The sequence below is a fragment of the Cheilinus undulatus genome, linkage group 14, assembly GCF_018320785.1.
Source record: "Cheilinus undulatus linkage group 14, ASM1832078v1, whole genome shotgun sequence".
NCBI classification, from domain to species: Eukaryota; Metazoa; Chordata; class Actinopteri; order Labriformes; family Labridae; genus Cheilinus; species Cheilinus undulatus.
The window spans coordinates 48,376,246-48,394,194 of record NC_054878.1 but is presented as its reverse complement, the minus strand read 5'-3'; the positions used below and the strand labels follow the sequence as shown (position 1 = coordinate 48,394,194).

General features: G+C 39.1%; 1 protein-coding gene across 5 annotated transcripts in view; it reads left to right on the top strand.

The window, feature by feature from the left end:
• The first annotated feature begins 6,512 nt into the window (after window positions 1-6,512).
• The window catches only part of snx14 (sorting nexin 14), a 29,499-nt gene continuing 18,062 nt past the window's right edge, over window positions 6,513-17,949 (top strand). For 2 of the 5 annotated variants that reach the window (XM_041805213.1, XM_041805211.1), the window contains exons 1-15: window positions 6,513-6,695; window positions 6,912-7,052; window positions 9,122-9,242; window positions 9,389-9,462; window positions 9,540-9,618; window positions 10,036-10,079; window positions 10,160-10,247; window positions 12,012-12,096; window positions 12,948-13,104; window positions 13,222-13,297; window positions 13,856-13,900; window positions 14,091-14,171; window positions 14,552-14,666; window positions 15,884-16,039; window positions 17,386-17,510. In XM_041805213.1, coding sequence (XP_041661147.1) covers window positions 6,925-7,052; window positions 9,122-9,242; window positions 9,389-9,462; window positions 9,540-9,618; window positions 10,036-10,079; window positions 10,160-10,247; window positions 12,012-12,096; window positions 12,948-13,104; window positions 13,222-13,297; window positions 13,856-13,900; window positions 14,091-14,171; window positions 14,552-14,666; window positions 15,884-16,039; window positions 17,386-17,510 — 1,374 coding nt within the window. In that variant the 5' untranslated portion in view covers window positions 6,513-6,695; window positions 6,912-6,924. Of the gene's footprint in view, window positions 6,696-6,908; window positions 7,053-9,121; window positions 9,243-9,388; window positions 9,463-9,539; window positions 9,619-10,035; window positions 10,080-10,159; window positions 10,248-12,011; window positions 12,097-12,947; window positions 13,105-13,221; window positions 13,298-13,855; window positions 13,901-14,090; window positions 14,172-14,548; window positions 14,667-15,883; window positions 16,040-17,385; window positions 17,511-17,949 lie in introns of all 5 variants that reach the window. The other 3 variants (XM_041805212.1, XM_041805209.1, XM_041805210.1) reach the window with 2 other exon arrangements.

Here is a 17,949-nt window from a genome sequence, read left to right as displayed (position 1 = left end):
GGCCAATCTGCCAAGGGGCATGCCACGATCCAGATTCTTCTTGGAATTTGGTTTGCGACGCGCAGGCTAGTAAATTCCTTGGGAATTTATCATTGAGTGCTCGAAAAAAAAAACTAATCAGAAAACTCATTAATTAAAAAATTAAATAATAATAATCCAGAAACACAAATCTTGACACAAACTTTAGTGAACAAAGTAAAGCGTTTTATAAATATAAATGAATAAACAGTGAGACAAACATTTTTGAAACACAAAATTAAAAAGCATGAAACAAAATGTTTCTCCAAATTTGATATTTGTTGGAGTAGTTCTCCTGAAATTTAATACGTTCGATTTCATGTTTTTGCTTCAGGGCCACCGTACCACCCCCTCCCTTGTACACCCCAGATATGCTATTTTAGACTTAACTGAACAGGAGTTCTTACTGGACATCCTTCAGGAAATATCTTTGCACTTTTTTAAAATTTGGAGTGTTTAGTTGTGCTACTTTTTTAAGTTCTTAAACTACATCTTTTATGATGGATTAGACTTGATAATCTCTGATTATCAGAGGAAGCACCCAGGTGTGATCACCTGCTGTTGAAGGTTGGGTAATCCAGGAAAACTGTTCGGTTGAGTCTGGCTGCAAACAAGATGATTTTTACTTTTATTTTTTTGCAGATTATAGAGATGTTGGACGCCACAGACATGAGGATAGTTTGGAGGGATTTTTAACTTTATAATACCCTGAATTCACTCACTTGATGGCGTGTCTGGATCGCCATGGACACAGGATTTTTCCTGTGAGATCAAACATGATTTTAGAAGATGCATAAATATTGAGGATGATTGTGAGGACAGCTGCATGAGTTGGCCTGTCCTGGCTTTGAAGACTGTGTAGTTATGATTGCTGCCATGTCTTTGAGCCGTAACATCCTCTGGTCATGCTTTCTGGCGTGCTCGCTGTTATTGGCTATTATGGGTGTTCCATTGTAGGCAGCCAGATCAGGAAGGCTCCACACGACCAACAGTCTGTTAAGACTGAGGTCCTAAAATCATCTGGTTTGTAGCCAGCCAAAGAAGCTGAGCAGACAAGGGTCCGTTAACTACCTCAGTTTGAAGGACTCACCTGATCCGCCCCTTTTTTTTGTACTTGAGGACACTTCCTGTCTCTACGGACTCCACCGTCAGAGATTCAGTCAATAACAGCACTTAATGAGCTCAAAGCCTGATTTATATTAGTGTGTGAATCAATGCTGCCTCCTCATAGCCTTAAAATGCTATTGTGAAGTTTTAATGCAGCTTGCATGAGCTTGTACAGCTCTTTTATTAAGCTGATTATAACACCTTAAAGTTAGAGCTTTTTAATACCAAACAGCTGCAAAACTGCACATTAACCACAGACTTTAATGGAGTAAAAACAAGGCAGTAAAATCTAAATTATATTTAAATACAAGGTTAAAAACAACTGAACAAACTGGCTAGCAGCTGGGTGAAAGCAGCAGGCTACAAACCTGCATAAAGCCCTATGTCTAGTTCTCTTGAACAAACATCCAATCACAGCTGTTTTTGCCCATGCGGCTGCAGGAAGTAGTTTAATCTGTGGTGTAGATTCCCAGCGTGAGTATAAATCAGGCTTTGACTGGACATGGGCTTCACTCACTGTCAGCGTGTTCTTCCTGAAATGAGCCTTACTGTCTTTATGAATGAACCGAGTGACGACGTAGTTTACAGACACTTTGTTTTATAAATGTTTCTTTTTATGATCGTAGATGCCAGGAAGCTGAAGTCTTCCTCTGTCTTCCATCATGAAAAGACTGTTGTTCTGTTTGTGTTTGTTGAGTCAATGCAAGGATGTCTGCTCTGCACAAACATCCATGTTATTTCTTACATGTATGAGCTCTGACATTCAGTGAAGCTGCCTTTTTATTGTGAGCAGGTGTAGAGGAAAATGAATTTATTTCCAGGCCCTTTAAAACAGGAAAAAAACATTTAGGAATCAAAGATGGCATAGAAAAGCATGAGTATAAATCTAAAAAAGTTTATGTGAGTTTATCCATATATATTTAAAGTTTGTGGCAAATTTAGTGAGGAATAATTGGTGTTACTTGTTGACTTTTTACTGTCATTGTACATGTTTGACTGGAAGTCAAAATGTAAAGAATTTAAAGGAGGAAATCCAACTTTTGTATATTAAAATGTCTACAAATGTCAGCAGGTATGCTGCATTTAAGCGCTGTGAAACTCAGAAACTTAGGCTTTGTGAAATGACTGAGGACTTTCCATTGTGTGAGGATGCTGTTAATGATAAAGATGGGTAGAAATATTCAGCTAAAAATCTAATATTTAACATAATTTTATAATCCTGACACTGCAGACAGACTGTTTCTATGGAACAGGGTTAGGGGCCATTTACAACAATTATGATGTATTTCTTTTTCATTCTTAGAACTCAGAATTTAATCACTTTTATCCTCAGAATTTTGATTTTAATCTCCAAATTTGGATTTTTCTTAAATTCTGACTTTAATTTTAGAAATATGGCTTTTTTCAGGATTGTTTTTTCCCCCCAGAAATTGACTGTCAGAATCTTGACTTTCTAATTTATCTGACTTTAATCCCAAAATTTTAACTTTTCTGCAAAATCCTAACTTAAATAGGAGAAGCTGACCTTTTTTCCCCAGAATCGTGCTTTTTTTCTTCAGTATTTCAGTATTTAGGCTTTAATTGAATTCTGTTTTCTTCTCAGAATTCAAACAAATCTGAGAATTCTGACTCTTTTTCAGAATCTTGCTTTTTTTCAGCATTTGAACTTCAGTCAAAGAATCCTGCCTTTTTATCCTCAGAATTCAGATATTTCTTTACTTCACAATAAAAACTTGATTATAAATTCTGACTTTAATCTAGGATTTCTGAATTTTCTCAAAATTCCCGCTTAAACACGAGAATTCTGACCTTAATTGGAGTGCTTGCTTTCCTTCTCAGAATCAGATTTTTTTCTCAGGATTCTGGCGTCATTTCATAAAATCCTGACTCTTAGAATCTTAGAATTTGGATTTTTTTTTCTTAGGAGTCTGAGATTTAAGTCAAAATTCAGATTATATTTTGTCTTGGTTCTCAAATTAAAATTAAAATTCTGATTTTTTTTTTTTGTTTTGGTTCACAGTCAAACTTCAGATTTTTTTTTAGTTCTGAGAACAAAGTCAAAATTCTGACGTTAAAATCGGAATTGGAAAAAAAAAATAAAGGTCGTGGATTTCTGTTTTTTTAAATGCAGTGTCCTTAATCCTCTCCTGTATGTTCCACATATTCATGGATGGCATAAGTTTCAGGTCACCCCATTGACAACGTTTTGAGAGCCTTTCAAAATAAATCTTGTAGAGTGATTGGACTGTCTCTGTGTCTGGTGCAATCAGAGCCACAAAGCAAGGCATCAGTGGAGCCAGTTAAAGTCAACTCAAGCTGAAGCCAGTCAGGAGAAGAGTAAAGCTTTCAGTGTGGTCCTTTTCTCTTTCTGTTGTCCAGTTCTGATCTGTAGCTGTATTCACACCCGTCTCTGGCTGCCATAGTTTACAGGTCAAGTGTCACTTCAACTAAACCCTTGCCAGTAGCTACTGCCTCTCTCCAACTGAAAATAATGCCTAAAATATAGTATCTAGATAAATTTCACATCTGATTGTCTAAGGTTACTCCTGTAGCAGAGTTTGTCTGTGCTGCTGTCACAGTCGGCACCAAAGATATAATTTTTCAAAACCTTTTCAGGTATTCACTTTATAAACTAGGAAAGATTCGTAGGAAATACAGTTCAAAGATACGGAGACCAATCAGAAATTATGCACATATAGAGATGTTTGCACAGAGTCTGCAGACATGACTAAAGCTTTTTATACACTGAGCTCTACTTAAGTGAAAGGCAAACTACAAACTGTAGGAAACTGCATCAAAACAAAAGGAGAAGCCTCTGGAAAGCTTTTAAATCTACATTTGTTTGGTTGGATTGCTCCTTTAAACTCTTTTTCAATGTCATTAGTATTTTATTTCGATCATGTCTGCGATGAAACACCATGTCTGGAATCTTCAGCAAGATTTGTGCAGCTTGTTCTTCCTTTTTTGTGTTTTGGCTGTAGAGACAGAGCCAGAGACTTTGTGTTAAACTAGCACTGACTCTTGGATTGCCAATTTTAAGGGTCAAAATTGTTGGTTTTTGTTTTTTGCTAACAAAGTGTGTTTGCATTCTTGCAAATGAATTGTTTTATACTGTACAGCAAGGTGAGTTCAACCTATTTTTCTAATAAAGTTGTTGACTTTGACTCTGGGTTGTGTGTTCTTCATTTGACTGCAGTTCTAACTAGGTCAAATCAAACTAGGAACTAAAGTTGATAAATGTTTTTAATGTATGGTTGGAAACAATTTCTTATATTTAATGATCAATAGTATTGAAAAGTACTCAAAAAATTAAAAGTACACAAGCTACCTGACAAATAAGGCCATAATAAAGTGACTTGAGTTGAAGTTTGACTCACACTTAAGTGTGACTAATATGCAAAAATATAAAAAATCAGGAAGGGGAAAATACTTCTCATCATTGTTTGTGTTAATTTAAGGATCATTCTTATAGCCTCAATTAAAGCTTAATTATCACTGACTCTTAAATAGAAGCAGGAGTTATAAATATACGCTTGAAGAATAACCTTTAATTTAAATATAAAAGGGTTAAGGGTCACTGGGTTTACATGTAATTATCCTCTGTCAAGCTGTAGCTCCACCAGATCTAGGTTCGCTCAGAGGGAAGTGACGTCATGTGATTTAGGGTTGCCATGTCTGTGAAAAAGTCAGAACTACAGCAAACAGCACCAGAACAACTGGCCTATGCTTGTATTTAACTATCACTTGTGCCATATTTGGAGAATAAATGCAAAACCTTAACTTTATACAGCCTGCTTAATCAAATATATTTTAAAAGCATGTGCATCTTGAAGTGGGGTAATTGTGGTAAATCCCCCTGTGGCAGTAAAAATGTGCATCTCCAGAAGCAAATAATCGCAAAACAATTACAAATTGATGAGTGTTTGCTCGTAACCCTCTGGTACCCCTTGAGCCAAAAGTGCACACTTAGTTGATATTAAAAAAAAAAAAAATTGTCCTCTTTCACACGTAATATTATCATGTATTGTAATTTTTTATCATTTTTGCACAGTTTTCAAAATCAGCCCACAACAATCAGCCCAACATAAATAAAGTAAACCTTTTTTATAGCGTTAATATCCTTGCTGTGCAAAAACCCCCATTTAAACCACTTCTGTTGATCTTTACGCCATTAAGGCATGAATCATGCATTTTCTGGTTTCTGGGCTTCATTTGAGAGTCGGGGCTTTACGTTTTCACCTGGACCATTTTTTTACCCTGTGACGTCACTTTTACCATATATGGGCGAGGGCAGGAAATCCATGTTTTTTCCACCAGATTTCAGTGTTATACTGCCCTCTGCTCCCCTGCTCACTAACTCTCTGAGGTTTTGTTTAAGTGCAGATCAGTGTGTGAGTCTGTGAGTGTGTCTGTGCAATAATCAAAAAATAAGTTATCTAATTTTCATGTAGTAACTTGTAAAAAAAATCATTTTTTGTGTATTTTGCATCTAAAAATGCAGTGACCATCAATGAAATGTGGCATTTAAAGGGTTAAAAAAAATTTAAATGAATGAGTATTTGACATTTATGGTTAGGGCTGACCTTAAATGAGAAAAATATAATTCAATAACAGTAAAACAATTTTGAAATGTACGATATTTGTAACATGATTTAAAGGTGTGCATTTTTTGCACAGAAGGGTGAAAAACGTGAGTATTTTAGAATAACTGACCTCACAAAAAAACTAATAATGCATTTTAACCAATGATGCTACTAATCAATGACATATGCCAGGCTGCAATCATCCATAAATAAGTTATTCACTTTCAGTGTAGTATCTTGAAAAAAAAAATCAATTTGTGTTTTTTTTTCATCAAAAATTTGTGTTTGTTTGCATTACAAACATGGCAATTAAAGGGTTAAAAGATGTGACAAATATTGAGTATTTGATATTTTTGTTAATGGCATAAGTTAACGAAACAAGGAAAAAATTAAACAATTAAAAATAAATTAATATAACTTTTCTATTTACAGTAATAACCCCCCTGCGCATTTTTTGCACACTAGGAGGAAAATGAGGCAGCAGTTTGTAGGGATACCAGAGGGTCATCAATGTATATATCAACAAGATAAAGGTTTGTGGGTTTTTCCTGACTGTGGAAGCCCCAAGTGGACTCAACAAAAAACAAGTAACATAATAATGAGCATATCAGTATGGAGCCTGGACATAACACTCTCACTCTTCAAAATCTGTTGTACTTACAGCAACCACCGCTTCTGTTGGTCACATATATGCTGAATGATTAAGTCCATGGGCTCATCATCAAACGTCAAAATATGAAACTGTCAGGAACAATTTGGTTAACGTATTACTTGCTTCCCTGGCGGATCTGGCAACCCCGGCGGTTGGATTAGAAAACATTCCATCTGTCAAGGAAGTGGGACGGGACTTTAAAAAATGGAGCAAAAACTTTAAAACTGAAGATTTATTTTCATATTAAGGAACTAAGCTGACTTACAGACGAAGTCGGAGCCTCTGGATAAAATGTTTGTTTTTATATGAAGAAGTTTTAGGCTGATATCGTCGCTGTAAGTACTAGAAAAACATAACGAACGTTAACGGTTACGCTAGCTTCCGTCCAGCTAGCTGAACTTTCTCAGGACGGCTACCGTCGACACAGAGTGACATTTTCACCTTAAACTCACTTTGAGCTGATGTTACTGGTCTAAAGATGCGGATTTATCTGTCTCTAGTGGCCTGTTATCGAAGGGTAGCTCTCTAATATTCTACCCGCCTGTCAGCAGGTCCGTGTGGAGGATGGCTGGAGTTTTAACGTTTTTAAAGCTGGGGCTGAAGTTGGACGTCCTGAGAGAAGCTGGCCGTCAGTATCCAGTCTTCTGCTTCCTGCTGCTGTCTATGCTCTCCCTCACGGTGCTGCTCAACAGGTAAGAGCTATCTCAGAAATATAGACGAGTATTCACGGGGGGGGATTATCTCTGAACACCGAGGAGGTCATGTGATACGTGACCTGTGTTGCGGTGTAATTGGTGACCGTGTTAACTGGTGACATGTAACAGATGTTTAAAACAGACAGAGAAAAGCTGTGTTTGATTGGAGACGGTGTTGTTTACTTCATAATAAATCGATAATGAAGAAAATAAGACATGTATTGTTATATTTTATTGACATGCGTTTTCCCATGACAACGACAAAAGCTTAGTTGTTTATAGATAAGCTTTAGCCTTCATCTTAAAATATTTTTTTCAGTGATTAGAAAGTAATTGTTATGTTTTCAAGAAATTAAAGGTAGAATATGCTGGATTTTTCAAATGTCCAAAAATGAATAAAATATTCAAATGAATGAATTAAGAAACTACTAAAACCATGTGATATAAATGTACACCACTCTCCACATTATTTAGCAAATGACATTTTTCTCTTATTTTTCCCAAAGGCACTTTTCCACATTATTAAGCACGACACAGTTTTAAAACATTTTATAGGTTGTAAAGAACTGAGAATGGTCATGTGTTGAATCTGCAGCATCAGGAGGTCATATTTACTGAAATCAAAGCTATTTCAGTCAAAAACATCTGAACAGGCCAAGTTCATGTTAACATAGGAGCCCTTCTCTGATATCACCTTCACTATTCTTCATCCATTGAACTTGTGAGTTTTTGGAGAGTTTCTGCTTGAATTTCTTTGCAGGATGTCAGAATATCCTCCCAGAGCTGCTGTTCTGATGTGAACTGCCTCCCACCCTCATAGATCTTTAGCTTGAGGATGCTCCAAAGGTTCTCAGTAGGGTTAAAGGTCAGGGGAGGATGGGGGCCACACCATGAGTTTCTCTCCTTTTATGCCCATAGCAGCCAATGACACAGAGGGATTCTCTGCAGCATGAGATGGTGCATTGTCATGCATGAAGATCATTTTGCTACAGAAGGCACAGTTCTTCTTTTTGTACCATGGAAGAAAGTGGTCAGTCAGAAACTCTAGATACTTTGCCGAGGTCATTTTCACACCTTCAGGGACCCTAAAGGGGCCTATCAGCTCTCTCCTCATGATTCTGGCCCAGAACATGACTCCGCCCCCTCCTTGCTGATGTCACAGCCTTGTTGGGACATGGTGGCCATCCACCAACCATCCACTACTCCTCCATCTGGACCATCCAGGGTTGCACGGCACTCATCAGTCAACAAGACTGTTTGAAAATGAGTCTTCATGTATTTCTGGGCCCACTGCAACCGTTTCTGCTTGTGAGCATTGGTTAGGGGGGGCTGAATAGTAGGTTTATACACGACTGCAAGGCTCTGGAGGATCCTACACCTTGAGGTTGGTGGGACTCCAGAGGCACCAGCAGCTTCAAATACCTGTTTGCTGCTTTGTAATGGTATTTTAGCATCTGCTCTGTTAATTTGATGAATTTGTCCATCAGAAACCTTCCTCATTATGCCTTTATCTGCAGGAACCCGTCTGTGCTCTACATTGATCACGATTAATTTTTCATGAAATATCTAATGTTTTCATTTCTTGTCCAAGGCATTGCACTATTTGAGACTTTTTGGCTGCAGAGAGATCCTTTTTCTTTCCCATATTGCTGAAACCTGTGGCCTGCTTAATGTGGAAAAGTGCATTTTGAGGTTTTTATTTAAAAAAAAGATACCGATTATCATGACGAAGTTTGTTCAAAAACATTTGAATTATGCTCTAATGGCTGATGACTTGAAAAATACTCTGATTGTCATTTGCATAAACATTTTGGAAAAAAAGAGAAAAAATGTAATTTGCTTAATAATGTGGAAAGCAGTGTATAACATACTATAAATCGCTGATTGAGCTGCAAAAATAATCTAATTGAGTCCCCCCCCAGTATTGCGATTGTGATTTAGATTATTATTAGATTCCTTGTCTTGTGTATTTTTCAACAAATACAAGCAATAAATCATTCTATATTATAACCTACATTCAGTCAGGACCACTGTCATCATACATTTAAATGTCGATCTCCCTGCAGGTATATCCACATCCTGATGGTGTTCTGGTCGTTCCTGGCTGGCGTCGTCACTTTCTACTGCTCCCTCGGACCCTCCTCCCTCCTCCCAAATATCTATTTTAATGTCAAACCGAGGAGTAGAGTAAGTTTGTTAGATGTTTGTTTACGTGTGAAACATGTTGGTGTTTACAAACAAAGATAATTCCGGTTTATTCTAAAAACATAGCTTGATGTTTTATATAGTTTATGATCCAGCAGATGAATGATTATTTTGTTTGGATCCCACAGCGGCAGGAGCAGGAGTTGTTTCCTCTGGGTCACAGCTGTGCCGTGTGTGGGAAGGTCAAGTGCAAACGTCACAAGTGAGTTTAATTCAGAAATTCTGGATGTAAAAGACGAGGAGGGTGACGGATTAACAGGATTCTTTAAATCTCTACAGGCCGACTCTGCTCCTTGAGAACTATCAACCATGGTTGGACCTGAAGGTTCATTCAAAAGTGGACGCTTCGATAGCAGAGGTAGGTAGAGAATGGATGCATGTTCATAGCTTTATCCTCCATTTTATTCTGTTTATAACATACTTGAACAAAACAGATAAAAACTTCCTGAAGGTTTTCCTTAAGCTGCATGCCTGAATGCAAACAGATGAATTAACACCAGATTTTCCCCCACGGGTTCAATTAGCTACCCAGGAAGTGAAGTGCCAGTATTTATGGAGAAGATTCTGTTTGTCAGAATTTGTCATTGTTAGAAAGCTGACTGCTCCTGATGTGTCTTTCTTTTTACCTCATCTCTAACCCTCCTGAGACCTTCATCTGCTTTAAATTTTCTAGAGTTTTTCAGACGTGCACGTGTGAAAGTGTCTATTCTCTGAATCTGTAATGTGCCATCTATGTCAGCAACTGTTCTCTGTGTTCCTCTTCTCTGATTTGCAGGTGTTTGAGTTAGTCCTGGAGAACTTTGTGTACCCCTGGTACAGGTAAGAACATTTCTCTGATTGCCTGAGAGTCTTATTTATTTCTGGAGGTGTTGTTTTAAAGTCCTCTGTCTGGTTTTCAGGGACATCACAGATGACGAGGCGTGTGTGGATGAACTGAGGATGACTTTTCGCTTCTTTGCTTCGGTGCTCCTCCGCCGGGCTCAGAAGGTGAAACTCAGACAGCTCTAAGAAAGGATGCTTCTTTTTAAACCCATATACCAGCAGTTATACACTCAGTTCCCTACAGGACATTATCTGCCTTCTTACGCCCCAATAGAAAGACATTAAGATGACAATAATTGATCCAATACAAGCAAATCTAATAATCCAGTTGAAAGGGGACACATTTTACCCCTTTAAGACAAGTTTATATTGGTCTCAGAGGTCCCCAAAACATGCCTGTGAAGTTTGTTGCTATAAAAATACTCCAGTATTGTATTTCTGCATGTCTAAAAACTCCTCTGTTTCAGCCCTGCTCAGAATGAGCTGTTTCTGTGTCTGTGGCTTAAATGCTGCTGAGCTGTCTGACTCCTCCCCTGGCCACGCTTCTCTCAGGAAATGAATCTGGCTGGCAGCTGAGAGGAGGATCGGGAGAGGAGGGCAGAACTTTCATCCAAGTGGGGAGGGCAAACTGAACCTGGGGACAGGGCTAACTCCATATGACATCATGAGGGGAAAATCTGAGAACGGCTTGTTTCAGCACACATTTTCTGAAAGGTGGAGAAAGAGAGGGTGGGGGTGGATTTTTCTGGTATTTGAGGAGATTGTGGACAGGCCAGGGGCACATATGTTTTTTTAGAAAAGCCTGAAAAGAGATTTTTGTATAATACATCTCCTTCAAAGTAGCCAGAAACAGACGATACTGGATAGTTCTGCTCACTCTCAAGGCTTCCGTTTTTTCGTCCACAACGTTCGCATGTTAAAAAAATAAAATCAAGCTCATGTTGTTCTAATCATGTTTGCACGCTGACGCCGAGATTTGCGTCAGGTTTGATTTTATACGAAATTTCGTATAAGTCCAAGTCATTTAAATGGATGTTTGATAGTTCAAAAATGCCTGCTGCTTCCCCCTCATGCACTCACCACCGTGAGACCCCTTCTCTCTCTCTCTCTCTCCCACACCAAAACTTCACTTTAATGCCAAAGTTTGTTCCTTTATTATGTGGATGTCAGCCATGGATATATAACTGATAGACTGGTGAATGATAATCCAGATCAGCGCCTGTTGCTTTGTTCTCGCTTGCTCGCTCACCCATGCCCAACCCCTCCTCCCTCTCTCCCTCTCTTGCTCCAAAACTTCACTTTAAACTCCGTAGTTTGCAGGGGTAAAATGTTGATTGCAGCCATGGAAATAAAGGCATACGTTTGTGGCCTACTTACAGGTCATAATGGAGAATTACAAAGTTCCTCTCCTACTCTCCAACTTGGCTCAGCGCTATGACGAATGAACGTGTGCTGTATAAGGCTCTCTGTCAGGATGGATCCAGCGGGATTTTAAAGAAGTGACAGAGACACAGGCTAGCAGTACCAAACAATTGCCACATTCTACAAATTTTTGCACTGAAGGCAAAAAAAAAACGCATTGGACTCAGTGTGCAAGGTCCAAGTGTTTGACGTTTTTCCAAATTACAGAACAAATGCATCCGAAAATAACAGGCCCGGTGTGTAAAGACGTTTATTGTGTGAAAATGAAGCTCCATATTTGCGTCTGGAGTTGTTTTGTTCCTACAAATATTCCAGTTTTTCCAGTTTTCTGAGTCATTTATGTAAACCGTCTCACAAACCAAACTGTGGTTGTTGCCTCATTACTAGACATTTGTTTGCTGTTGTTGTTTTTCCTTCATATTATTGCTGAATTCTACTGATTATTCTTGCGAATGTCTCTGTAGGTCTTATAACTTACCTGTCTTTGGTGTTTGTTTGTTTTGGCAGGTGGACGTCCCTGCTGTATTTGCAGACAAAGTGATGAAAGCTGCAATGAAGCATGTTGAAGTCATCACAAAAGCTCGACTCAAAGGTATCAGTCAGTACAAACGAACAGTTGTTAAAACTTCAGTTTTAAGCAGTACTTAGAGACTGGTGGGATGTTTGCAGATAACGTCACATCACAACAAAAAAACTTCAAGGGCAGGAAGTGATTTCTGGCATCATAATGCCAGGGTTTGAAACTGAGCTGCTTTTCAGTCAGAAAAAGAAGCAGCAAATTCAGGCAGAGGGTAAAAATTAAAAGCTCCTATAGAAAGAGCAGCAGACATGGATTAAATACCTCCATCTTTGTTCTGCGGAGGCGGAGTGAGGCAGCGCTAGCATGTGGTCCAATTCCACCAAGCGGTCCGGTTTGTTCACTCCAGTTTGTCCAGTAAAACCTAATCTATGTTGATTGCCTGATGTGATGAGAAGTCCATCTCTTTTTAGAGATCTGGCTCAGCTCAGTTATAAGAGCTGCTCTTCATTTGGTACCAGTTTGGGTTTTTAAATGTGGATTAAAAAAAGAAGCTGCCTCAAAAATGGGTGTCAGCTCCTGTTGTATATCTCGTTGAACAGGCTCATTCATGAATGACACGTCATTATTCTGTCTCTTTCCCTTCAAGGTTTATTAGCTAACTTTAACATCACGTTAATCCAGCACCAGTTAAACTTCTGCTTCTGTGACTGACGGAGAACATCAGCTGCTAACTGAAGCCCTGTTATATCATATCACTACTCATTGAGGTTTATCCACTCAAAGCTTTAAGGATTACTGCTTGTTCTCTCAAAGCCCAAAACAGCTCTAGATCCTGCTATTGCATTATAGAAACAGAGTTCATGAAACTTTGTTAACTGTGTGCATGGACATACAGGTGTGAATATACTATGGTGTCTCCGCAGTGAACAGTCTGGAAGGTCTACAGCAGGCAGGATTGGATGAATACGGTCCGGACCTCCACATCGCTCTGCGCAGCCGCAAAGACGAGCTGCTGTACCTGAGGAAGCTGACTGAGATGTTGTTCCCCTTCGTCATGCCTCCAAAAGCCACAGACTGCAGGTAAAGAGACAAGGACCAGCATAAGGACCATCTGGAATGCATTAATCACTGGGTTTATTCTAATAATCGTTCTGTAGTAGATTCTATTTCTGAGCGTGCTCTGCCTCGTCTGCTCAGGTCTCTGGCTCTGTTGATGCGGGAGGTGATGGCGGGATCCGTCGTTTTACCAACAATGGATTTCATGGCTGACCCGGTCAGTAGAAGATGTTTGTTCACTGATGTGAAAAAAGTTTAGATAACAGTACAGAATCTGTAATTCTCAGTGTTTATTTAGAATGGAAGAGGATTAGGTCCACAGCATACTAACTTTTTTGACGTGCATTTTTTTCCATTTCTGAGATTAAAGACAGAAATCAGAGATTACAGTCAAAATTCTGAGATTAAAGACGTAATTCTGACTATTATCTCAGAATTCTAGGGTTTTCCAGTGGCCCTAATCCGGTCCTGTTATTTAACACCATCACATTATCAGACTACGGCTGAAGATTTTCAGCTTCATTTACTTTCTATTTTATATAGCTACATATTTATAGCTGCAGTGTTGTAATTGAAAAGCCTTTAAATATGCTGGATTATCGTCCATATTTAGACAGGGGTCCTATAGAAGTTTGTGATAATGTGGAACATAACTTATTAAATAATAAAAAATCAGTTTTCCTCTCTGAATTTTGAACACAGCTCTGAAGGGTTTAGAAGACTCAAAGTCAGTTTAATCTGGATTGAATAACCCTTATCTGTCTCTGTTTTACAGGATACGGTGAACTTTATGGTGCTAATATTTGTAGATGACACACCAGTAAGTAAACACAATTTTAGAAATAATAATGCTTTTTAAGACATTTGGATCAGCAGAACTGAATCTATCTGGTGTTTAGTTTTAGATGGAAGCTCTCTGTTGTTTTATTGATTGACTTTATTGTATTATGCCCTCATTGGATCTGACTGATCTCTGACGTCTGTCCCTTTGTAATCCCCCGTGTCTCCAGCCTGAACCAGCGACTGAACCTCCGTCTGCCCTGGTCCCATTTTTACAGAAATATGCCAATGCCAGCAACAAGAAGCCGTCTGTGAGTATATGACTTAAATAAAGGGTCCAGACTCTTCACACTCTTTATTTATATTTTTGAAATAGAACATAGATTTGATTTAATCTAACGTTATTATTGTGTCACACATGAGCAAACCTAACGCTGCAAACAAACTGAGTTAATGCTGCAAATGAAGTTGAGTTTGTTTCAGTCAAACCAGACTGGTTAGCTGTGAACGCACCCTTAGTTTTACTGTCTGGAATATGATCTTATAACACTTAACTGCTAGGTGTTAGTTCTAGCTGTCCTCTTGTACATATCTGTCCTCTCCCCTGTTTTTACATGATTATATACATATATATATGTATTTTCCAACACTGCTTGGTGCAATGATGAAAAAATCTCCCTTGTTTAAGCAGGTGCTGAAGTTGGAGCTGAAGGAGATCCGGGACGATCAAGATCTCCTCTTCCGATTCATGAACTTCTTAAAGCAGGAAGGAGCCGTACACGTGCTGCAGTTCTGCCTCACTGTGGGTAAGAAAAGCCATTAGTCTTCATCTGATCATCGAGTTTTAATTGTTTTTTAACCTCTGAGAGGCACCATGTACTGCAGGACAGGTTTGATGTTTTCTCCTTAATGATCTTTGGAAGGATGTTTCAGAAATGTTCCTACTGTTTAATGGAAGCTTTACAATACTGGTGTTTGAATATTTTACAAAATTGTAGATGATGTTTACTCATTACAGTATTTATGCTGCACTCACATGGATTGGGGCAAAAGGAAGACCGCTAGAAAGACTGATGGAAGCAGGACAGTAGAATACAGCCAGACTGTATGGTAGATGGTCGTCTGATCTTTTTTCTCCTAAGTCCTGCAGTCCTGTTGTTCAGTTGTATTTTACAACTGTCTGTGCTCTTGACATGTGACCACTGAGCCTGAATCCTGCTACGAGGTCTTGTCCCAGGTCTCTTAAACTGAGTCCACAAGTCTTTCGCTTGAGTTTTCTCCTTGCATTGTAGTTCTTCCAATTAGAGAAGCATGAAGACACTCAGACGAGAGGAGAGATATTTTAGGAGAATATACAGACCTCTAGATTTACTGTTATTTTAGTTTATTATGTAAAAAGTGTTTATGTTGAAACAGATTTCTATTGCATGCCCTGAATTATCAAATCAAACTTAATGTATAAAGCCCTTTGTATCAGGAGAGTTGTCTATATTTCATTGCTTACATCTAAAAAAATTCTTTTAGATAGCAACAGTTGGTCGTGCATCAGATATTTTTACAGCATCAGACAGTCACCCATTGCAGTTAGCATGTTAGCTAGCAGATACATGGACGTTGTTTCCTGGTTAGATGAAGATGGATGATCCACTGAACAAGTTAACCGCTTGGTTTATGTGTTCAGCCAATGCAGGAGTTGATAGCAGGACTTATTGATATTATTAAATAAAAAAGAGAGTTTATATTTATCTGACTGTTTGTTTGGAAGTAGCTACATGCTGTAATATAGAGCACTTGCATGCAACCATCCTGATGCATTGTGATTTTATGGTTAACTAGAAAGATGAAATGATTGTAATGAAGACAATGAATGAATGTCTGACCACAGCAGGCCTCCTGTCGTGGATGAACATGCACATTTTTAAGCTTCAGTTTAAATGTAAATTAGGAAATATGGCAGTTATTCTTAAAGCTAAATATCTGATTCCAGCTCGCTGTAATAAAAACCTGCCTGTGTTTCCTCCAGAGGAGTTTAACGATAAGATCCTGAGTCCAGAGCTGAGCGACTCTGAGCTGCAGCGTCTGCACGGCGAGGTGGTTCACATCTACGAGACCTACTGTCTGGATGAGAGCATTGACAAGATCAGCTTTGACCAGTTCATCGTGGAGGAGATCAGGAACAGTGAGTCTTTTACAGAATCGCAGCATAGACATGCTACTGTTAAGATGCTCTCTGTCTATTTAACCTAAAAGGCTGGAGACTAACCTGCTGTTTAAATTTGCATTTGTGTACATGTCAAGTAACTTTATAGCGTTAAATATATGTGACCCTGGCAATCATGTGTGCTACTGGAGGCCGATATGTAGCCGATATGTTAACTTCTTGCTGCGCTCTGCTCCTGTCTGTCTCTGCTGAACTCAGCCCAAGTGCCTGGCCCCTCCCCCTCACACACAGAGTTCAGCAGCAGCTCTCCCCCACTCAGTGCCAACTTAGCGACTTTGTCGCTATATTTAGTGAGTTTTCAGACCCCTCTAGCGACTCTTTTCAAAAAAGCAACTAGCGACAAATCTAGCGACTTTTTCTGGTGTTACTGGAGGGTTATGGAGACTCTGACGTGAAAGCACGTATCGTTGTTGCTCCTCTCAGTGAGCAGCGGGTGCTGCCGTGGGTCCCTCCCTGTCCCTACGCACTCAGGCAGCCCAGTCCTCGCACAGCAGTCCCTGCTGCAGTCAGAATCACTCGGCTGCAGCAGAGAAGAGGCCTAAGACCAGAGAAACGCGAGAAAGACTGCAATTATTTTACTCCATGGTAAGCTGTGGCTTTATAAAATAAGATAACAGTGCCCCATGACAATAACGTCCTCACGGAAACATGCTGTTAGGAACATCAAGGAGAGTATGCTAGTTTTTTCACGCAAGTTTTAGAGAGCTTGTTACAGCGTTTTAACGTTGTCTAAGTTGCATCTTTGTGAGATAAACAATGATAAATGCCACTGTTGATTCACATGTCCACATTTGTGTTTATATATATCTTGTGTATATAAATGTTCTTTTTTCATATATCGGCCGATATATCGGATATCAGCTTTTTTTAGCCCCCTATATTGGTATTGACATTGGCCCCAAAAATCCCATATCGGTCGGGCTCTAGTTATTACAGTATTCATTCATGGATCAGACTCATCAGATCAGCTCAGACTGATGACCAGCAGACAGAACAGATAGATGTAGTGGTCCTGGTATCATTCACCAGTTGACTGCTGATTTTTAGCTGGTGATTTTTACAGCAGCTGTTGGAAACTGAAAAGATCCCCACGATGCCTCTGTATTTAAATTTCATTATAATGTCAAAATAATCATCAGATATTAACTAAACTAGAGCACATGCAGACATGGATGCATGGCTGAAAGTTGTTTATATGTGTAGTTAAAATATGCCTCCAACCTTAAAACCTTGTTACCTAAATCTGTAAATTAATGACTTTTCTTTAGGATATTAACCACAGACTCTGTCTTTCTCCCTGTCAGTTGCTAAAGGTCCGTACAGCAGTGTGGTGAAGCTACAGACGATGCGTTGCCTGTTTGAGGCGTATGAGCACGTCCTGTCTCTGTTGGAGAAAGTCTTCACTCCGATGTTCTGTCACAGCGATGAAGTAAGACCATGAAAATTCTAATTTAAACCATGCTTCTGTATGGAGCTATTATTGTTGCAAAAATATTTGCAAATGCGTACAAAGGTCTGCACATAAATCAACAAATATTTGCACAAATCCACAAATGCGTGTACAGATCTGCAAATGTGTGCACAAATCCACAAATGTGTGCACTTATCTGCAAATATGTAGACCAATTTGTAATTGTGGACTTAGTTCATTTTGGTTCAGAATCTGCCTCTCAGTTGGCTGTCGTACACACGTGACTTTTGCAACATTTGTATGATTTGCATGATTTGTACTCAGATCCGTAAGCGTGTACTGAGACCTGTAAGCGTGAAGGGCTGGGTCTGTTGCCCTCAGCGCAGGCTCACAGGCGAGGCTGCCTTTCTCATCACATCGGAATCACACAGGAGGCAGCAGTTAAGACTTAGTAACG